Source organism: Melozone crissalis, unplaced genomic scaffold (assembly GCF_028551555.1).
Source record: "Melozone crissalis strain CALT ecotype California unplaced genomic scaffold, PUWL_Pcris_2 ptg000019l_1, whole genome shotgun sequence".
Lineage (NCBI taxonomy): Eukaryota > Metazoa > Chordata > Aves > Passeriformes > Passerellidae > Melozone > Melozone crissalis.
In genome coordinates this window covers 19,821,441-19,844,863 of record NW_026535797.1, presented here as the reverse complement: position 1 = coordinate 19,844,863, position 23,423 = coordinate 19,821,441, and the positions used below count along the sequence as shown (strand labels likewise).

The following is a 23,423-nucleotide window of genomic DNA, read 5'->3' as shown; positions in this document are numbered from 1 at the left end:
GTCTCCCCTGCCCCAGGTATATTGGTGACTAACAAGGCTACTCTGTAGGCCTCCATTACATGGCAGATCAGGAACATGCAGGCAGGCAACAGGGCAACGCTGCAGAAAACTTGCTTGTGCAAGCTTTACCCCTCTAATAGGGTTCAGGTACCTCAGCTGGGCAAAACAGAATAGGAAAGCTGAGTGGCTGTATTGAAAAAGTGTTAAGAATCAGCAAATCCTTTTATGTTACTCTGCTTTGTCCAGCTAATTTGAATCTTTGCTACTATTTACATATGTTTTTTTAATAACACCTAGGTACAAGTTCCAAAATGTTTTATTTCTTTATGGTACTTTCTGTTATATCAAGTTCTGTCATTCCAACCTTTTGAAGTCATCAAGGTCTAAATGTAGGTGTTGATTGACAGCATTTTTTTTTCTTAGTTTGATAACCTGACTCACCTTAGCCAGCTATGTGCTCCAGAGACAGAAAAAACAACCATGCTTTCAATAAAAGGGGATATGAGAGTTAGGTGAAAATCCCTAAATAACCTTGCATTTCTTCATTTCAGAAGAGCTACTTCACGGCAAAAGTGCTTACGCCTGTTTGTGCAGCCTCTGAAAGAGCTGGTTTCCAAAGCAGCTGGTTGCTAAAGTCCTTACCTGGCACATGAACTGTACAGGGTTGGCTGCATTAGCCAACAGATTGCTGATTTCCTCCATGTCAGTATGGTAAGTGACACTTGTTTCTCCCACCATCAAGTCCCCTGAATATATCTGCAGGGTCACTGTCCCAGAGGTTAAATCTTTGAAAAGGAAGAGCAAAAATAACCATTAGCACAAACAACGGGCATGAGTTTGCATGATGTACTGTGAGGACAGGAGGAGTTTGGATGCACCACCAGATGGCCACCAAAACAGTTTCTGCTATATTGAACTCATGAGAAGTCATGAGAAGAGTCATGATCTTGGAACTCTGGTAGGAAAGTACTTTGGAACTACCTTCTTTATGGCCATGTCAATGCACATAACCTGCTAGGTCCTCTGCTAACAGTAGACTGGACCACTAATGTTAAAAGAACTCCACCTTGAATAGAAAGCCACACATCTCTCCACCCCTGGCTTCTCTGGAGCTGTCTATAAAGCCATACCATAACTACAAAGAGTGGGGGAAGAAAAGAAATCAGAAAAATCACTAGAGATTTTGCAATCTCTGTCATCCTCACTAGACTCTGAATAAAATCCATTAAAAGGAATTCCAGCTTTGCAACTTTACCCATGCACAGGATTACCTTATACTTGCACCTTGGAGGTTCTTGATGTTTTGCTTAATATGCATTTATAAGTCCGAACTTTCTCTTTGAAACACAGATATTTTGAATCCCACTAAAGTTAGTCTTTCCCTGTTAAGAACTTGGGGAATTATGAAACCATTAATAACAAAAAGGAATTAATTATTTCTCTTACTATTAGAAACTTCAGAGCTTACACTGTACACTCCATCAATGTGAAGGTCATGTTTATAATTCAAAGTACAAATTAGTTTTCAGGTCAGTGTTTACATTGTAAGACTTGACTTAAGACATTAAATTAAGCCCTTATATGTTCATGAGGTCACCTTCTTTAAAATCAACTCACTTCACTGACTTTAGGGTAGTTGCTATAATGACTGTTAGTCTCTATTCTCAGAGAGAATGGCAGAATGACTCTTCAAGAGGACAAACTAAGGTAGATTAAATAAAATAATGCTGGGAAATAATAGCAATCCTTAAGGCTCTGAAATCATTCCCTTAAAGTTCAGTGAACCTAAAGCTTAGGCAACCTTCACTTTTGTAAATGTAAATATTTAGAGTGACAGAACATATCTAAATTAAAAGCCAGAATAAATAGTCTCAGCTCTGATCACAGAGATCACTACACATTAAACACATGCCATTATAGTCATGTAATTATTTACTGGCACTTCCCTTCTCTCTTGGTGCCCTGCCAATGCTAATAATGGTGGTGGTCATAACACACAGCTAAGTTCAAAGTGCTCTACAAGCTGCAATGTGTTCTCAGAACTCCCAGCAAGGTGTTTCCACCCTGCAACCCTACTGCTGCTCAGGGGAAAACAGAGCCCACAAGCAGCAGTCTCTCTCAGTTCCTCATCAAAAGCATCACAGGTGAGAAAGCAAGTTCAAGACTTTCTGGACTCAAGTTTTTCTGCACTGCAATCTTTAACCTTATGCCCCTGGCACTTCTCAGGACAGGCAGGTTGAAATAAAAAAGCAGCAATGGTGAAAGAGAGAAGGGAAAAAAAAATCTCAGTTCATCTTACTTGGAGCCTTCACAGAGATTGTGTACTCATTCTCCATTTCAGCCAGCACACGCACAGAGGAAGCATTCTCTGGAGAAAATTCAACTTCAGTTTTCATTTCACCGTCTAGTTTACATTTCATGATAATATAAACTGTTGTCTGCACCTAAAACAAAAGGCATTACAACACAGAGGTTCAAAACAAAAACACTTGGTTAAGTCCATTTTCTAGGGATTTTGTTCTCATTGCAACTAACACATCAATTATCACCTATCATTTTCACAGTTTTGAATTGTATTCAGGAGCATCCTCCAGTGACAGACTAACTGGGCAGGTGGCTTCTGCTACAGCTTGCACCAGTATAGATGCAAGCATTAAACTGATAGAACTCCATATTTATTAGAGAGATTTATAAACTGATTAGGGCTAGATTTATAAAATTATTTACTTTCAACTCTATCCATCTCTTCCCTTAAGCAGCACAGCCACATTCTAAACAGAAACAAAAGAAAGAATCTTGGACTCTTTCTATCTGAGGAGATGCTATACTGAAAAGTGCTGCTTTTCAGACAAGAAGCCATGATCCAAGCTTTTCAGGGTCACTTGCAAGGCATGCACCAGTATTGTCATATTAGACTGGATACTGACTGTGGAGCTAATCTGTTCATTACAGTCATCTTACTCCACTTGCCAGCAGAGCAAAGGAAGGGAAGAGTGTGAACCTGTCTCACAGCACCCAAGTCAAGCAGCCATGTTAATGGGGCAGTCATTAAGTGACAGCACAGCCTAGACAGCACTAAGCTCAGCACCAACTGTCACCAAGCTACTCTGGGCCTAGGCAGCCAAGTCCATGAAACAGGAGACATGGAGGACAGGGGGCTGAGCAGGAAGGTGACAGAAGAATTCAGGACTAACTTGCAGGCCTGTAAAGCTGAACATTACAAAGCAGCATAATGGGCTGCAGCAGCTCACAGTAAGAACACAGCCCAAGGAGTGGACATACAGTACCCCACATTGTATGCGGCTGGGCTGCACCACTGGACAGTCCCCAGTGCTCCTGGATGATCCATGTTCTTCACTCATGGCAAGTCTGTGGGACTCAGCTGGATTCTTCTCGTCTTCTGTTTCTGTATCAGTCACAGAGTCACAGCCTGAGTCTAAAATAAAGTATAGAGAGTCCTGTTGCCTCACTCCCCTTTGCTGAAAATGCTTATCACACCCATCCATCCTGAAAAACAGCTGTGAAGGTGGTGGGATGGAACTTGTTATTCCTCTCAAAGTAATGCTCAGAAAAGGGGATCTGGTTGAAGAAAGGGAAACTAGAGAGTTTCCCCTTTTTTTCTCCTTAAGAGGATTTGAGGAGGAAATTACCAAAGACATGAAATCAGTAGAGTAGCACTGAATATGCTTATGGAGCAAACAGTGGCACTCTGCTGAGCTGGATAGTCCCCTCATGTTAAACAGGAAAATCAGCATGTGAATGTCTAATATTAGAATGATCAGCATCTGAACTCATCTGACTCAAGCAGCACTCTGATATACTCTAAGAATGGCAGCAGCCTTTAGTCTTACTTTCTTAAAATAAAACATGAAAAACATGTTTTATTTGTCATGTTTGTCACTTCAGTAGCATCTTTAGTTTTCTTAGTGCTGCTTACCCCAACTCCCCAACTTTGATTATTGCATCAAAAAATAAAACATGAAGCAGTAGTCTGAAGGGATTCTGTTCCTTGGGCAAGAACCATAAGCTCCAGTATCTATACAAGAGTGAAATTGAAACCTTTGCATTGAAAAGTAACAGCACTTTACCTAAACAGAATCAAGAGCAGAATTAACACATGTAAGCCGACAATATGTGTGTACAAAACAATGTTCTCACTCTCATTTCCCAAAACCAGCATGGATATTGATAGAAGTGCAAACAAACTGAATTGATACCACTGGCTGAAAAAAATTATCTATCCCTGCCAGGAAATACTTTTCTCAGCTAGAGAAAGGAAACCAAAGACAATTACGTAGCAACTTCACACAGGACACTTTTTTAGCCAGTTTCCACTTCTTGATTCACATGGTTCACACCATTCCCCCCGATCTCCCAGAACACAAGGCATAAGTCACTGACTCCACTTTGTCAGAAGATTATAATGACTTCTTAAACTATACCCTGTGGTCAGAATTTCCCAAACTTTGTAAGCCTGTGAAGCAGTCAAGGATTTAAGACAACATTTTGGAATTTACATGTTATTTACTACTTAGTAAAAAAACAAATCTGTAAAGAGTAGTACAAATTATTTACCAGATAAAATCTCAGACTTGGACAGTCATTGTTCTTATATTAGTAAGAAATATTCTATTTAAAATGTTCAATTCTGATGGGAAAGACATAAATGAGAACTGGGCTCTCAAACCTATGGCATCCATACAGTGAAGCTGCTAAGAATTTTACTCAGAATCCTCCAATCTTGAAGCACATCAATTTTCCACAAATCAAGAGAGACAAAATAATTATAGAGTGGGCCACCATTAGGAGTTCAGATCCTCCTATTTTCAAACTGAAGCTAGAAGCCAGTCAGAAACTTTAATGTAGACATCTTCATAATTATTATTACCACCAAAGACTTAAACTTAGGATATTAGAAATGCTTTGTCACACAATTCTTTAAAAGGTATTTTCAATTCATTTAAATGGGATTTTAGGAATTATAAGAAATCAACCTCCTTGCTTTCAGGAGAGAAGTTTTAAGCCACAAAACTTTAGCAAACCATTCAGGTGAAATTTTTTTCACAAATTTTGGTGCACACACACTTAACTAAGTATGTCAATCTCTCCACATGGTATAAAAGCCTACTCACATGAGTACAAGTAGATTGCTGCATTAATGTTTGCTGTAGAAAGAAGAGAGCCAAAAATTTGCAGCTCTGAAGCTTAAATAAGGCATGACCACTAAGACCAACATTTCTTAAACAAACCTAGAACAGTATATGTAATTTAGCAAACAGACTTTAATGGTGAGCCAAATCTGAAGATTTGGCTAAGCAACTGCTTTGACACAAGGCTGAAAGCTGTACTGAAGGTGGTCTTTGGGATTTTCAGACTAGTACCAAGTATTAGAAAATTAACTGAGCCATTATATTCCTTAATTCAGGGTTTCAATTTGTACTGTTCAAAGTCATCAGCTGCAAGAACCAGATACATTTTGGGAATCCTTCTCTTAGAGAAACATGGACTACTCCCACCTGGGAGTCCCAGGCTGCCCTGCTGCATAGAGGAGAAAAAGCACTGGTCCCACATCCTTCCCTTAAATTATAGCTATCAATTCAGGTGTTTGGCATATGCAGAGCAAGATGCCATGCCTTCTGGGGAGAAGAGGCAACTGTTACTAGATTAGTGTCTCTGTAATCTCTGTTGGTTACTTCCAATATGACTAAGTCAGAAAGGGTTCACTAAGTTCACAGCAGATGAGAGACCCTCTTGCTCACAGTAAGATACTGATGTTCCTGCAACATATGCACAAATGGACACTTGTCAGCATCCTGATCCTCAGGGCTCCATCCCCAACCCAACACAGAACCATTAGTGTGTTAATTTTTACCTCACTTGGCCAACGTGATTTTTCAGAGAAAAATCAAACCAAAGCTATGGATCTCAGCTACAATATACACAGCAGGCAAGGATAAGAGGAGTGGTAAGGAGGGAACAAGCCCCCTAGTCTCTCTGCCTTAACAGTGTTATTTGATACTAGAAACCATTTAGCAAATAAAGAATAACTAGAGCTTTCAAGAAGTTCTGGCATTGCACTTCTGCAATCTTGTAACAGAGTTGACTGCCTGGAGGTCATGTGAACACAGAGCTGTTAGGTAATACAGGAAGAAGCACGCAGTGTTAATCAGTAATTGGATTAAAAGCTGAAGGAACAGGCATTCAGTTCAGGTATGAATTATTCATCTGTTTTTTCATTCAGAAAATACTGAAATTGCAAAGTACCAAATTCCCACACCAGCAGTGAGGTGATCCTATGATTCATGTTGAAGTTCCAGTCATGTGCTAGTGACTGACTCATGAACGTGCAAGGTCTGGAAGAGGAAACCATCCCATAACACTTGATAATATCCATGCTCTAAAGCATTGTTAGAGCAGGTTTCCCACCCACTAAGATACTTGAATAATGACAACCCATTTGCATACACAGACTCAGCAGTTATAACACTGCAATTACAGTCTAGAGAGGCCATCACTGAGAAGAGCAACAGACTTATTAAAGTTAAGTGAATACCTGAATTAAGCTTCGCCATGAGCATGTGCTGTAGGTCAACACTCATAGTTATAAGAGGTTCTCCTTTTCTGCTCCCTTTGAAACAAAGGCTCCCTCAGGCCTCACTTGACGGTCTGTGAAACATTTGTGAGAATAGCAGCAAGGGGAGGAGATGTGGTCCAAGAAACCCAACCACATTTCCCCTTGAAGAACGTGCACCCCTCCAGGATGCATCAGCAGCTGAGCTGCAGAGAGCAGCCTCATGCTCTTCTTGCCTGCCCTGCTGGGCCCCCTGCACAGCTGTCCTGCAGACACTCAGCCCAGGGAAAAGCCCAGGGGAAACACAGGCGTGAACATGTGCTTCAAGAGCCATTTAGCAGCTTTAGAAACTGCTAGGAAGCAGCCAGCTATTTTGACCTGCTGCTGTAGAGCACACAGCTCTCCCTATCATCCATTTCCTCCTGGCGAAGCTGGCGGGCTATCGGCATGGAGCTGACAGCTGTGGTTTCTCACAAGTCAGCCCTCACACCAGAGGACATGTGAATGCTTGGAAGAAGTCAGCAGTCTGTCCAGAGCACTCTGTCACCCAGATATTAATGCTAATGCCACAACTGGGCAACAGCTTGTCTCAAGTTCCATGTGGGCAGACCAGCCCCTCGCTGACATCTGCAAACACCTCCCATGCTGTCCATCAGCCAGTTGAGACAATCAGCTCTCACAAGGCCTCACTATGCTTAGAGCAAGAGGGAAGACCCTCAAAGAGAGCTCCTGCTTTCACCTGAAGCTTGCAACTGGCCAGTATCCTTTCCCAAGTACTAGTAAGTCTCCCAGAGCAACGACAGCTACATTTGCAAGAAACAGACAAAGTACTGACAAGTAGTTGAGGAAAGCAGGGAAAGTTATCTCTCATCATGCTAACATCAGAGCCCCTGCTTCACCAAGGAGATAAACGCACATCAGAGCAACATCTTGTGATAAACCCTCAGAACTGGGCGATACTGTAGCAACACTTCCCGTTTCAACTGAGCGGAGAGAATCCTGCAGAAAAACAGCAGTGTGAAAAACAAAACATAGAAATTTAGGACTTTGTAAAACTGTCCATGCAGAACAAAAAACGTATGGGACATCTCTCCCTTCTCTCCAAACCCCTCACCCCAAGCGGCTCATCTACAAGCACAGCACCTACAAACAGATTTTCAATTCTACGAAGAGCAGAGTCATGTTTCACATGTCGTGCAAAGTTTGAAACTACAATGAACTATTTCTCATCCTCCATCAAGGAAACAAGGTATATTTGACTGTCAAGTTTTACTAAGGTTCTTGCAGGTCTAGCAGTCAATTTGTGACTGGATCAAGTGTATAAGCCAAAAGAACTAGCTGGGGTGCACAGGAACAGAGATGGGGAAGACATTGAGGAAGAAGCAGGGTTCTGGCTACCCAGACAACAGACATTGTGTACGTGACCAAAATCTCAAGCAAGAGAGGCTGGAATAGTTCACTTCCACTACTTCTGGCAGAAAGAGACAACACACACTGCCAAGGCATATGCACACCTCTTACGACTCTCAAGGGTGCCAAGAACCACATGATATCCATCACTGATTCAAGCCTTCCTGAGAAGCCACAGGTAAGAAACGTGAACATCCAGACTGCTAATTCATTATCTCCTCTTGCAGTACCTCCTTGCTTCAATTTAAGTGCAATGTGTAACACTTGCATGACAGAAAAGACAATCCCCATAAAAGCCAACAAACCTGGAACTCCATCTCAGAGAGCTGGGCAGCTGTTTGGAAACATCCCAGCAGTCACTGTTTGACTGAACAAGTGACTCCAGTAGATCTAAGACCACATTACTACTGCAAGGGCAGTCATGCCTTGCCTCTCCTTCAAATAATTTCTCTTGGAATACCACCCTTGTAGTCCAACACCACACCCAATCAGACAGATGAAAGGTGGAAAATGAGGCAGACGCTCTTTTGCAGCACTTCATGCTAAGGTCAGCCTATGCCACTGGTCCAACTTCCCCATGGGAAACTCAAGATACACTGTTACTCTCAAGTCACTTTTCAAAAACATGTCAAAAGTTTTCTGAGGTAATAACAACCAGCCATCAATCTTACAAAAATCTTACAAAATGCAATCCTGGAAGTAAAACAACTGTCCAAGAACACACAAAGGATCTGTGAAATAACCTAAACTCTGTTCCATACATCTCTCCAGACCTGCTCTCCAAAGCATCTTTTTCTTGACCACATACTTCTACTGAGATTTTCAGAAATGACTTCAGCTGCTCCAGACTTGAATATGATCAATTATGGCCACTGGGCTCTTACTTTAAGCAAGTATCTTAAAGCCTTGCAGTTCTCATTAGCAGATACCTAGAATTAGTCTGAGACCATAAAGCAACCTGTGAGGAGATTGTCAGAACCACAAGCCACAGAGAAATACGCTTAGTATTCACAAGGTGCATAAAGACTATAACAGTCTAAAATTCTTAACCACAACAGTTTGTCCTTTACTATTTCTGGGCTATCACTGTCTCTATTTAGAAAGCTAATATGCACCTATGCTAGCACTGCTTGAATTTTATAATGCCATGAAAGAAAACCCATGATGTGTTTTCATGTAAATAACCTGGGACTTTATGAAACACCTTGATGACAAACAATTAATCAATTCTGCAGCTGCTAAGATTATTTTAACTGCTTGACCCCATATGCTACAGATGGATAAGAACATCCATGCATTTCTCTCAGAGAACTCTCAGTATTACTTGGGAGCTTAGTTAAGGTTTCTCTAATTGGTTTAACCAGCTCCCTAAAGTGTCTGATTTTCCAGCATCAGTCATGTATACCCATGCAGAGAGAGGCAGGCAACCAGCATGTTCTCTCAACCTGAACTCCTGTGCAAGAGCGTCACAGTTTCCTCTTCTTGACAGGCAGTGAGAACCAGCCAGGCTGCTGAGCTGCCATATAACAAAGCAGGCTCTCATTTGCACCCAGAGGCTGACTAATAGCTCACCCACTCCTCTTCAGGAGTGAGCAGGGTCAAAGAACCACATCTTATGTCTAAACAAGATAGAACAGAGAAAAATATCGCTTTAAGAATTCATTTAATTTTACCCCTTCAAAGAGGAGGGAGAGAGAACTGCATGCTATCTTCGAGACCAATCAGCTGGCAGAAGTCAATGTTGGATGTAATTAGCTGAGATAGAACTACTCAACATATTCCTCCACCGAGCACTGAGAGTGGAGAAGTAAATACCACATGACAGTTCCCATCAAGTTTAAAAATACTTTGTGAATTTAGGTCTCTAGCCCTAAATGGCAGCTATTAGCAAAAGTAAACAAATAAATCAAATCAAATAATTACAGAAACAAAAAGCTGTAAGGAATCTCACATGTACTACAACTTCACCTATCTGGGTTGAGAACATCTGTCCAACATGACCTTAAATTCTGAGTAGCTTATTCCAAGGTTTATCTTTACAGCTGGAGTCCAGCGCAGGACCATAAAGATGATTAAGGAACCACAGCATCTTCCATAAGAGGAGAGGCTGCAAGAGCTGGAACTCTTCAGCCTGGGGAAAAGAAGACTCAGGGGAATCTTATAGCAGAGACAAGATAGCAGAAAATGAAAAAGAGGGAGCCAGACTTTTCCATAGTGCTCACTGACAGGAAAAGACGAAATGTGCACAAACTAAAATGCATGAAGTTCCATCTGAACACAAGAAAACATTTTGTTACTCTTGAGGGTGGTCAAACATTGAAACAGGTTGCTCAGAGAGGCTGTGAAGTGCTGCAGTCTCCACCTGCAGAGACATTCAAAACCCAACTGGAAATGGTTTTGGGCAACCGGCTTTATTTAACCATGCTTGAGCAGAAAGTTTACATGATCTCAAGAGGTCCCTTCCAACCTGAATATGATCTCAAGTCTCATCTGTGGTTTCATCAGTGCAACAGAAGAAAGCCAGAAATTCAATTCAATTCCTTGACATGAACAGGAGGAAGAATTATACAGCTTATGTGGTTCTTATGCCATTTCCCTCTCAAAAAAGCTTTCTACCGTGGTCTCTGGCATCTGTTAATGAGCCCCTCTGAAAGTGGTGTAACATTTCAGCTCTTCCTCATCTACAAAGTTAAAAAAAGTTCTCATCTTCCTTCTACTTGCCCAAGGCCCTCCATCTTCACCATATGTTTCCTTACACCGACTTCCGACCCTCTTATTTCACAAAAAGTTTGTTGGTACTCATCTTTCATTCTTGTCTCTTCCAGTGCACAAGAGCTCTGCTCAGCCAAGGCTGCCCTTGTCCTCCAGCAGCACAGTTCACTGCTGCTGTCATATTCAATCACCACCTCAACCATCTCAGGCAGTTGTGGACTTCCCCGTGTTTTTACCCACAAGAGATGGCTTGGATGCAGAGAGCTCAAAGCCACTGACGAATTAGTAAATGCTTTGGAAACATCAGCTTTTCAAGTGGGAAATTTGAAATGTTTCAAAGCAACATCGGTAGGGACAAATACCCTGGAGCAATTGAAATGTCACATGAGCTTTGAGAACACATGAGGAAGAGAAAGATCACTGCCTCTGACTGTGGCTCAGACTCCCAGCTGCTCAATGCACACAGCACAGCTACCACAGGCCAGGCAAGAGGGGTTAAGCAGCAGCTGGTCACTGCACCCTGCTGGACCTGAGCTGGTGTGTACAGACATCCTGAACAAGATTGTTTAATCTGGAGAAAAGGAGACCCAGGGGGAACTTAGTGCTTCCTATAACTACCAGAGAGGAGGCTGTAGACTCTCTTCTCTCAGGCAACATGCAACAGGACAAGATGAAAGAGCTTCAAGTTGCTTCAGGGGAAGCTTAGATTGGATATTATGAAAAATTTCTTCACTAAAAGGGTGGTTGAACACCAGAACAGGCTGCCCAGGCAAGTGGTGGGATCATCATCCCTGGAACTGTTCAAAAAAAACCATGTAGATGTGGTATTGAAGGACATGGTTTAGTGGTACATAGCAGTGTTAGGTTAGTAGTTGGACTCCATCTTGAAAATCTTGTCCAGCCATAATAATTCTATGACTTCCATCCCCTTAGCACACTTATTGCATAGTCTGAAAAAACTTCACCACAGATAAGAGGAGTACCTGCAAATGCAAAACTTCATGTGCTCTGCAGTTTTCCCAGAATTGAGAAACTTTAGAAGTAAAAAATATCACATCTACAAGAGAGCAAGAGGCACCATCAACACACAGTTGTCAACAAGGCTAGCTGAATGTTTCCTCATTTCTGAATTCCTACTAAAATAATAAAAATTAACATAAGTTTCAGCATGTGGTGTCTGGATGCCATAGTCCCATGATGCCCTAAACACCAACAGCTGTGCTAGAGGCAACAGCACAGCTGCACAGGGCCAGTGTGCAGCCTCTGGAGAAGAATTTGCCCTGACTGCATCTTGTATACCGGTATCATGCCTCACTAGCTCAGGATTCAGCAATTTCAAAGCTGAAGCCAAGTAATTTTAGCATCAGGCCTAGTTTTGATGCTGCTCTTAGAAGTACAGGTGAGTGCATGTGAAGAACTTCCCAGAGGAAGACACCCAGACCCAAACAATTTCAAATATGGTCATGAACTTTCTCTGCTAAGTGCTGTAAGAATTAAGGGCTGCCTTAATCAGGAAAAATTCAAATTTAACTAAGACCAGAGCAGAGTCTGTGGTTCTCTGTGGGAGAGGTCTGCTGTCACAAATATTTTAAGTTACTCATGCTGCAACCAAATCATGCAGCAGATTTTTTTTTAACCAGCCAAGAAGAAAGTTTTCACAGTTTCAACCAAAAAAGGAACTATGTACACCTGGGGCTGTCTTCAGAGGAAACATCAGAACATTTGCATTTGAGGCCATTCACAGAACTTGTATAGAAGCACACAATAGAAGAGGTCAGAGTCATTTTTTCCCCACACAGAAGTAGGATCTGATACATTAATCCAAATACTTTGGCCATGAAAGCAGCCCACCTTAAATAGGTTCTTCCTTCACAAGTACCACAGTGACAGCAGATGGCTCACCTTTGCAACTGCTCTGATGTGCACAAACCAAAAACTTGACATGGCATGCAGGTGACAGCCACATCAGCTATGACTGCCATAACAGTAACCAAAGCCCAGAAATTCTGAATCTTTGTGTACCAAACTGTCTGGAACACGTTACAGCAGACTCCACAGCAAATGAGTTTAGTTTTACATCATTTTTTTTCTCCCAGTCAAGTGCTTTCTAGATATGCTGAAGTCAGTTTGAGATCAATGTATGCTTATTAAAGTGAGAAAACAGAAAACAAGCTGATTTTTTTTTTTGTTATGTAGAAACAGCAATAAAAGTCCAAAGCACAAACTCCCTTTCAGAACACCTACATAAAGCCAAAGCACAGCTTGTTTCAGCCCATGCTAACTTGCAGCACAGGTGGAGAAGGACTTTAGATCCAACTGTGAGAAGTCAGACTCCAGAGCCTTTATGCACACAGCACTGGACACACTGCCTCACTTATGCCATGGAATGGAAATAAATCTTAAGCCAAGGTGCAACCACAGGATTCCAGTCTTGCTGAGGCTGACAAAGAACACTATAACCCTACCTATGGCAATGCCATAAACATACCCAGGCCACCACGACTGCCCAGAGCTCTCCACCTTCGTTTCAACAGAAGCAATAAGAAAGGAATTCTACACACTCTTCTAGAGTTTAGGAAAATTTGGAATCAATTAAAACTCAGTACATTGGGTTTGTGTGGTCTCCAGCTCTTAATACTTCTGTGCTAGTAAGTCCTCTACATTAGTTACAAGGGGATCACCTTCAGACTGGCTGGGTTATTTTTAAGGCCACCAGTGGAATTCTTCATTAATCTCTGCCTTTTCATCACAGGTAACAAAGTGATCTGCTGCCAGTATGGTGACATCTTTGATTTTAGGCCAAATGCTAAAGAATATATACTAGACTTTATTTTGGTATGACAGAAACAAGTCTGAAGAAAAAGATAATTCTTTTCCCTAAAATAAATTTTAAAAAGACAATTTTCCATTGATTTGGGTCAATAAACTACAGAATACAATATTTACAGACAGAATTTTAAATATAGAAAGTTTTCATTTTCAATTTGCTTCAAAAGCAGCCATCCAAGACAACCTCAAATTCAGAAGTTCTCTGTGAGTTGTTGGTAATTTCTCCTGAATTAGGGACCAACCAACTAGGCATAGAAAAATTTGCTTGCATAACTTTCTTATTTACAAGAGTTGGACAATTTGCTTTAGTTTGCTCTTTAAGTAAAGCACTTTACCAGTGTAAAAATAAGAATAAACAGCACCACATATCTCCCTCCTCCAAGAAGAAAGCACAGCTCCTAGCTATGGTCTTACCTTCTGAAATAGCCCTCTCAACAGCTGCAAGGTAAGCATCAGGCTCATCATCATTTGTGAGTTCTTGCCACTGATCCCAGTCCTTGAAAAAGGTCAAAAAGTCATCACAGTCCGTAACACCACAGAACAGCTTGACCACTTTGCACGGGGGCCATAAAGCTTCCCGAAGGCTCTGCTGGATGTGAGGAATGTAAAAACTCTGCACCAGCTCAGCAGAAAGCAAAAGGATGATACTCCGACTCCTGCTGAACAGGTGCAGCTCCTGCTGGGAGATGGAAGAGCGCTCCTGCAGCTGGTAGCTCAGGATGCGGCGCTTTCCGACGCGCCAAGTGAAGAGGAAGAGGTTCTGCAGGTACTGGCACCATTCGGCAGCGTCACTCGCATACACAATCAGCACATCATGTTCTCCAGGGGCTCCTGTGCAGGTGCAAGATGATCACAAGAGAAAGGATTAAATTCAAACCATGAACTCACCCACAGCTTTGGACCAAAAAGCCCCACAGCACTGTCTCTAATTCCTGTCAGAAGCTACAAAGCATTTCAAAAGAACAGTAGCTCTATCTAAAGTGAGGTGTTCACTGCCACGAAGCAATTCTAAGGATGAATTAACTCCTACTTGCATCTACTCCACTAAATTTAGGTAGTTTTTTTCATTCTTAAAAATGAAAAAAATTAAAATGGTCTTCCTATAAAGGAGAGCATTCCCTATGTAGTTTCAAGAGAAACAAACTATGCAGAGATTTACAGATTTAAAGCATTCTGATAAGGAAAAAAAAAGCCACAAAAACCAGACCTTCAGAACAAACCAGCTTGAAAAGGAGAGTTCACTCTCACATGAAAAGTTAAAATCATTTTAGGCAATTATATGGTCTCTGCAACACAACTGCAGATCATTATATGCCCAGGCAGACGCCAAAAATAACAGCACACCTAAAATAACAAATGAGGTCACACAACGCCTACAGGAAGTCACTATGGCCCCCGTGGTGTTAGATATTTGCTCTCTTTGCAGCAGAAAGCAAACTGCCTGAAAAGCATGCATGCAACTGAGGGAACATCAGCCCCAGTGCTTGCACCACAGCCACTCTGTCCTTCAGGCTTCAGACATTCCACAGGGCTGTGTTAGAGTCCTTCCTCAAAATTGCCATCAAAAGCTTTCCCAACAATATTTGGAGTGACAAAAATTCCCTCCCTTCAGAGGGAAAGAACTAATACAATGGTGGTGGCCATAAGACAGGCCAAAATATGCCCACCAAAGTTGACTTCTTCCACAATTCTCTAGAGACAGGTTCTACATACAGGCTCACGCATTTCAGTGCTCTGGCACAAAAACACTTAAAAATGTTAACAGCTTGCTAAGAGTAGATGCAAATTCAACCACTGTGACATGATGCAGTGCTCTCCCACCAAGCTTAAGGAAGCTTTTAAGTCTAAATTTAATTTTTCTATTTACCAATGAAAAAGTTTACTCAAATTTGAAGTTTACAGCTCAGGTCCACGGTACATTTCAGAGCTGAGCATTTAAAGTCTTGTTAACAAATTGTCTGCTAATTACAGTTTGACTCTTTAAATGTCAACATTTTCATGTCCATCATGAGGCAAGCAAAGGCAATTTTTTCCAATTAAAGCAGAGAGCAATGCCTAAAATTTGGCAGCCAAAAAGAGGATCTGCAGAGTGAATTTACCTGAAGATGACAGTTTTACAGTCACCTTCGAAAATTTCAAATCAAAATTGCACAGACTCCAAAGACTTGACTCTATCACCTTCACCAGAACCTTCATTGTGAAATTAAGGCAGAAACAATGTCTAAGCTGAGGGACCCCAGCCCTAAACTATACAATTAACAGCTTTAAACAGTAGCTCAGCAGTAGTGATACAATTGAGAAGAATGGAGATGTGGTCAGTGCTTGACCAAGAGTGTTCCAGTTACCTGCATAAATAAGAAAGTCTCTAGCAGTGGAAGGATGATCTCCTACCTATGGAGAACGTGGCCAGTGCAGTGCTGACATAGTCACTAGGACAGCTGCATGTTTGGGAGTGAATACAGAACTACAGATGGAGGCTTGTAGGAGACAACATTCCCAAAGGAGAGGATCCAGCAAACTCAAAGTGGAGTCCTCAGGATTCAAAACCTTGGGGTCTTTAACCTAAGAGTGCAGAACTGCTGTGAAATAAGATGGCTTTCACACCAGTGAGCACACTCCCATGGCCAACATATCACTGATGGTGGCTGAACACCACCAGGCAAAACCAACAGAATTACATGAGCAAAAACATGAAAACCAAGCAGAATTCAAGTTTTATTCTAGAAAGGGAGATGTACCACACACTTCTGCTTCCACTGGCCTGGGCTGATTTACATGCAGTACAGCAGGAAAGGACAGCACAACTGTCTGCTGAGAATGGAGCCCACGCATTGCACCACGGCCAGATAAGCCCAACCTCAACAGATGAGAAGACCACACAATGACTCTCTGAGGTGTGCCCAAAGCTCTTAAAGTCCTACCCTGGTGCTCTCTGGCAGCAGCCCCACCTCCAGTCTCTGGAAGAATTAGTAGTGGCCTCCTGGGCACTTTAACATTCTATAAAATGGAACAACTAATCCTGCCATTCACTTGAGGAAGTACAATCACACAGCTTCCACAGCTCCACTTGTGAGCCAACACGGCCTTCTCCAGGCTTTCAATGAAAGTAAGCAGCTGTGCTTGGAGACAGGGTGGAAGAGCCACTGACTTTAAACATGCCTTGCACTGCAGGGGCACTAAGTATCCAAGAATCCCTCCCTTCTCTGCTATGTAGATAAAGGATGCAAACTGGACAGACTCACTGCAAATTCCCTGCCAGAGCAGGGCAACCTCTGCATCCAGCAGGAAGGAACTTCCTCCGGTGTTCAGGAAAGGTGTTGATTTCCCAGCTAGCACCACTCTACAAGAACACCATTCCCCTTAACAGAGCTGTACCACCTCCCCTCAGGCCTTCTTCCCTCAGCTCCTACAGCCTTTTACACACATGCAATCAACTGAGGAACAATGCTGCTAAAACGAGAACTGAGAAATAAAATTACTGACTCCACATGTAGAGCCCAAGAAATGCTCCATGTTCATAAGCAAAAATACTGGAAGTGGGTCTTGCAGAGCTAAATAAGCTTAAGTCAGCATTGGGACTGTTTAAAAAAATCCCCAAAAATCTAGAAATAACTTCAATTGCAACATTCTCCTTTAAAAGAGGAATGACTCAGGACTCTCCTTCCTGGACAATGCTATTATTTGTCTAACCAAATAACTGCTTTTGCAGCACTAACTACTGTCCAGTCCTCAGGGAACCATGTAAAAAGAACACAGAACATTTCAGGGAGGTTTTTCACAATTCCTCAAACATCAGAAAAACTCAGAGAATACAGTTCAAAACATAATGTATACTTTGCTTATCGTAAGCATATGGGGAAATCCTTTGGTGAACACCAAACATTTTATTTCCTTAAACCCTGCCCTTAGATGGTTTGACAATGCTTTTGGCAGGCTGGTTTTGGGAAAGTCTTTAATTAAAGGAAGAAATATATGAACACTATATACAACAGCAAGATGAAGAAAAATGGTTGGCTGGTGCAAGTCTATCTTTCACACTCTCAAGTGCGATCTAGTTTAAATTTTAACAATACCTTATCACTGGATTCCTAAGCTTAGAGTATTAATAATACTTTTGCCTCTGTTTACAAAATGTTAGCACTATTAACAACACTGCAGGGCATGTTCATTTACTTCCTAGAAAGTCGTAAAGGCACAGTTCTGTTGTAGTTTGCAGTGATAAACCATAACCTTTGGAATGCTTTCCAGCTGTAACTGCCTCTCCAGTGTTAAGCTGCAAACTTCACTACACAGCAACGATAACAAACTGATGAGATTACAAACCAGTACCATAGAAATGCCTAAGACCTACAATTGAAGTGTAAACCCCACAAATTAAACAGCACAAATACTGATACAAAGCTTTCCCTAGCTCACAAACCACACATAGAATGGAAGAGGATGAAACAATTCAGTAAAAAACACATATGCTCAGGGCAAGCATAAAGTATGCATGACCATGTCATGTCTTCACAGTCTCTCTCTGAGAAGCAAACAAATCAGGCTCATATCCAGACTATATCTGCAAGTAGTGAGGTGATAATCTTTAGGCTCAGCCCAAACATGTGATAGTGGTTTATGGCCATATCATAAGGTTCTGATTACCATTGAAATAGCTAAACAATTGTGTGGGAAGCTGGCATATCAGCTTTGGGTAAAACTACATCTTACATTATCCACTGTTATTATCTATTACTTCATTCCATAAGCCAAAAGGTTTGACCCTTTTTCAATTTATGGATCATAAACTTTTCCATTGTACTTGTGGGCCCCATAAAGAATATCCAGGGCTTGCAGTAATACACAACTTTCCTCTGTCATCTTTCACATACCTCTCATAAGTAGACCATGATTTCTCATTGTCCACAGACCAGGTTAAAAAACTGAGACTAAATCCTTCATTCCAACTCAGAGGACCATATGCAGTGGCAAACAATTTTTCTTCATCTGCCAGAAAAAAATCCATCTCCAATTCTGACTACATAAGAAAGGCATTATGTAACCTGTTGCAGTGTGATTTGTGATTCATTTGTACGGAGGATACAGAAATAATACTGTCCAAAACAACAATCCTTGATAGATGGGAATTTGCTCTTCATGAGAGACAATTGTCCATGGTATAAAGGAAACGCAACTCAAAGAGTCTTAACAATCAACTTCTTAAAAGAGAGAGCACTTCCAGGAAGTCATAGAAACTGCTGGTGGGCCATTAAGAGAAGTCCTCAGCACCTTCCACATTTCAGTATGTGAAGTGTGTGTATTTAAGTGATGTATGATGAAATAAATGCATTCTCTGCATGCATGGAATGCACAGTAATAGTGATCACATGAGACTTCTTACCTTGATTAGAATAGAAAATTTTCACTTTAAATAAAATGCTGTAAACAAGCAAAAGGAAATAACAGAATCAAAGCAGATAAAATTTCTGCAAACCAAACGCCACAGAGAGGAACAAGAGATTTGCATTATGATACGTTAATCTAAAATTGTTCTCTTTTTAAGGGTCTCTGTGAAATCACCTTCTGTTTATAAAGAGAAAAGTAGTTCTGTCCACAAGTCTCCTGAGGCCTCCATTTAGCTTATTTTTACCTCACAAGGAGATATGGGTCAATGAAACGCAAATGTTACTTCACACCCTGAGAATGGCACGTTTTTTCCTTTTTTAGATAAAACCCATACGCTTCCCTGCAAAGAGAGGAACTTGCAAATTGGGCATTAGCAAGACTTACACAATAGAGGCTAAACCCCTCTCCCCTTCAGTCTGCAGCTCTTATTCTAGGCAGTTTTACCTGCACATATGTCAGCTAAAACACTTTCAATGACGGCAAACCAGCTCAGCTTGGGATCCTGGGCCACTGTGGCGAGGAGCACCAAGTTATACCTCCAAAATGAAGTGGTGCTAAAGAATAAAGCAGTATTTAAGAAAAACTGACTTCTCTATGAAACATCACAGAAAAACATGCAAGTAGTAAAGGCGGACAGGGGAAATTACCCTACAGATCACCCTCCCTCCAGAGCTCGCTGATCTGCCAAGCCGAAGTGCACTTCAGACGCAGGAAAGCTCTACCAGCAGCAGCCCTGAACTCCAGACAAGCGAAGCAAGGCGAGCTAGAAAGCGCTGCAGCCCGGCTAGGAGCGCAGGAGGCACCGCTGCTCTGAAGAGCGCCAGGGTTCCCCGAGCGCGGAGAGCGGAGCCCCCTCGCCCTCTGCCCGCAGCGGAGCGCCAGGGGCGCGCAGAGCCGCGCAGCGGCACCGCCCCGCGGGGGAGCGGGCCGGGCTCCGCCACGCTCCGCTTGGCGCGGGGCAGCTGCGGAGAGCCGCGGCCCGCCGGAGCACAGCGCGGAGAAGCCCCGCGGCACCTACCGGGGGCCGCCATGGTCCGGGGCTGGCGGGGAAGGGGCCGCTGCCCGTCCCTCACATCGGCGGCGCAGCGAGGCGGTGCCGCATCCCCCCCGGCCGCTCCCTCGCCCCCGGCGCGGCACGGGACTCGGGACACGGGACCGGGGACACGGCCCCGGGCTCCTCCCGGCCCCGCCTCCCGCCCGCGGCGCCCCCTGCAGAGCCGGGCACCGGGCGGCCCCTGCCCGGCCGCGCATCCCCTTTCCGGTGCTCGGCGGGACTGCCCCCAGCACGGAAACTGCCCCCTCCCGCTGCTCCAATCACGCATTCCCTAGGGGGCCGAGGAAAGGTTGTGTTACAGTAATAACAAGCGATACCTGCTCTATACTCATCCCTAACTTAGGTTTTGTCATGGAGCTAGGAAAACTCCTAGGGAGAAGCGAAGTTGCCCGCTACAGAATGAAGTAACTCGATGTTCTGTATTTTCATTGAGAAGATGCTGCTTTCAAATGAAATGTACCCGTTTCTGTAAGACCATGCCCATGTTTGAGTACAGAGACAAAAAGCAGCAGAAAAACACCGTTATTAAGAGAGTAAGACTCAACTTACTAATTTTGTCACTGAGGACAAAGCAACAGATTCTGCCTAAATTATTCAGCCTATTCCTTTGCAAACTTCAAAAAAAACACTTGTAACCAGTGAGATCTTCCATTGATGCACTTCAGCACAGCAAAAGCAGACGCCTGGCTTCCCAGTCAAGGCAGTCAGTGAACATTCTGTACACAGCTTAGCGTCACCACTAATGTTAGAACAGAGGTGCTTACAATCAGAAAGGAATCAACTATTTTCCACTAATAAATTCTATCTTAGAAGTTAGTCAAACTCTCTTGTTACCTCCAAATCTTTCTTTACTCAAAACCTACCTTAAGCTTACAAACCCTGTGCCACTGCCTGTTTTCCAAAACCAAGGTGTTTGTTCTCTCAATAGGGAAGTACTAGGACTTCCTGATGATAAAGCCTCATGAGTAACTCCAGGTATGCAAAGAAGAAACTTTCCCCTCTGAATCATCCCAAAAATATACACTAGAATAAAGAACACATGGACACTGGACAGAGAGGTGTGCAAATACAGAACCAACTTGGGATTTATATGAAATACAAAAGTTAACTAGTTGGAAACGAGAGTCTATAAGCCAATTATTTTACTATTACAGAACAGCAAGTATATGTTAAGAACTATTTTAACAGATGGATAACCACATGTATGACTTAAAGACTGTTCCACATTTTCTCTTGTTAAGCTGTGTATTTTCCAACTTCCAGTATAAAAAGTTAAAAATAAAATCATCTTTCTGATGTTAGAGAAGAATTTCAACATGCTCTTATGAAATGAGCTCTTAAATTGTCTCTCTTTAAAGCCTTGCAGTAACACAGAGAGGGAAAGCAGAGTCAGCTTCCAGGGAACCCACAGGGCTTCTCCATGTCAGTCAGCGTCACTCAGGATACTCTGCATTTTATTTAATCAATGCAAAGCCTCTTCAGCATTTAAACTTCCCAAGTCTCTAAAGGGAAATTAACGTGCCTCCACAAATGAGTTGAGTAAAATAACTGCTAGTGTGTTGTTTCAGCAACCTCCAACTAAAAACTCAGATAGCAAATCAAGGCAAAAGCCCCTCCACACCCTACCACAGTAGGCAGGCCTAACAATCACTTACAAATGTCCTAAAGAAAAAATTAAAGAAAAAAAAAAAAAGAGAGAAGAAATAGAGGGAGCATTTCATCCTACCTTGCCCAAAATTGACAGTGCAAGTCTTTCCTCACTTCTGCAGCATACAAACACAGCTGCATTTGCGGCATTATTCTCAAGGGTCTGTCTTATCCCTGTCCAAAGAAAAGGACTAGATTGTTCTTTCTGGAGCCAATGCTTTTTTTGCCAGGCACTTACAACCAGTAACAAGGAAAGGATTGAGTATGTGTTTGAATACTAATGCTACCTCTCTTCACTTTCCCTTGGTCATGGAAAGAGTGGAATGGCCAGAGACCCCTAATGGAAATGTTCTCTTCCGAGATGAGCTGGGAAATGAGAGGCAGGAGAGCAGTGCTGCAGAAACAGACCTGGGGGTCCTGGGGGATGGCAAACTGAACATTAGCAGCAGTGCCCTGGCAGCCAGGAGGGCCAAGCCTGTCCTGGGGGGGCATCAGGGACAGCATGGCCAGCTGGGCAAGGGAGGGGATTGTCCTGCTCTGCTCTGGGGCCTCCTCACCTCAAGTGCTGGGGGCAGTTTAGTCACTGTAATATTAAAAAGATCCCATGCATAGCTCTCCCCGCAGCCTTAACAAACAACACGTGGCAGACAAGGGGAGGACTAAAAAGACTTGGGAGTAGGTGAGGGGAACAAAGGAATTCACAAGCAGTAACATAAATCTCTTGAATTTGCTTGTCTTTTAGGTCCCAGGATCTCCCAATACTGTCTTGAAGAATACAAGGACAAAACAGCTTTCCCTGCCAGGTCATCTGGCCAGCTGCAGGCACAACACAGGGGAACACACTCGGAGAGCCGCACACCTTTGAAGAGAAGCTGCCACACAGCACAGGGAACAGACGAACTGGCGAAGCCCAGGCCGAGAGGGAGATACTCATTAACCAGAGGAGAAGCGAAGTGAGCCAGTGAAGCAAACACAGTAATTTCCCTGCCTCCTCAGGGCAGTTACTTCACACAGCGGGGCTTAAAGTAACCACAGTTTACCAGCAAAAGCTGCATCTTTTCCTTTCCAATGTAGGCAAAAGCATAAAAGTTTGCTGAGCTTTGCAGATGAAGTTTGCAGCTGTAGGTTACTGTAGAGGGAAACTACAAAAAACTAGGAAATATGAGCTCCTGCGAACAGTTTCTTTTCTGCAACACAGTCTCGTGTTATTCCATACATAAAAGGATTTAGTAGGAGTATTCAGTACGCTCCTGTGTGGGTCCAGCTGCTTCACAGCCCATTTTCCTGAGTACCGGCGAACGCCGCTAGCAGCGCCGAGCCCTGCCCGCCGCGCTGCAGCCCAGCGGGGCCGGGCCGGGCCGTGCCGCTGAGGGCTCTGCCAGCGCCGAGGCTGGCCGCAGCTCCCAGCTGCTTCTCTTCCCTAGAGCAACCCAACTCCTGCTCTCCAGACTTCCCTCAACATTCTCCTTTCGGTGATTTAAAGCGCATTACAAATAGGAGTAAGCTGGTGAGGCTTAAGCGGACTTAAGTTTAAGTTTTCCCGCTTCCAGAACCGAGTGGGCACTGCCAGGTTCCCAACTCCGCTCCTGCCTTTGCACCACAGGCAGCCGTTCGGCACTGCGCGTTGCCTTGGCGCAGGCACCAACACCGAGCGGCTCCATGCCCTCACACCAGAAGCCGGGAGCGCAGCCACCCCACGCCCTAGAGCGTCCCCCCGTGGGCAATGAGGCAGCGGCAGGGGCGGGGCCGCGGCGGCGCGCACACGCAGGCACGCACACGCAGGCACGCACGTAGGCGTTAGCGCGTGCGCGCGCA

The 23,423-nt window shown here is 43.2% G+C and overlaps 1 protein-coding gene across 1 annotated transcript in view; it reads right to left on the bottom strand.

The window, feature by feature from the left end:
• Positions 1 to 19,938, bottom strand: part of PIK3AP1 (phosphoinositide-3-kinase adaptor protein 1) — a 34,047-nt gene extending 14,109 nt beyond the window's left edge. The window contains exons 1-6 of the mRNA XM_054276559.1: positions 19,766 to 19,938; positions 19,352 to 19,461; positions 13,937 to 14,353; positions 3,288 to 3,436; positions 2,300 to 2,444; positions 643 to 785 (exon numbers count right to left, since the gene is read on the bottom strand). Coding sequence (XP_054132534.1) covers positions 643 to 785; positions 2,300 to 2,444; positions 3,288 to 3,436; positions 13,937 to 14,353; positions 19,352 to 19,461; positions 19,766 to 19,938 — 1,137 coding nt within the window. The remainder of the gene's footprint in view (positions 1 to 642; positions 786 to 2,299; positions 2,445 to 3,287; positions 3,437 to 13,936; positions 14,354 to 19,351; positions 19,462 to 19,765) is intronic.
• Between the last annotated feature and the right edge of the window lie 3,485 nt (positions 19,939 to 23,423).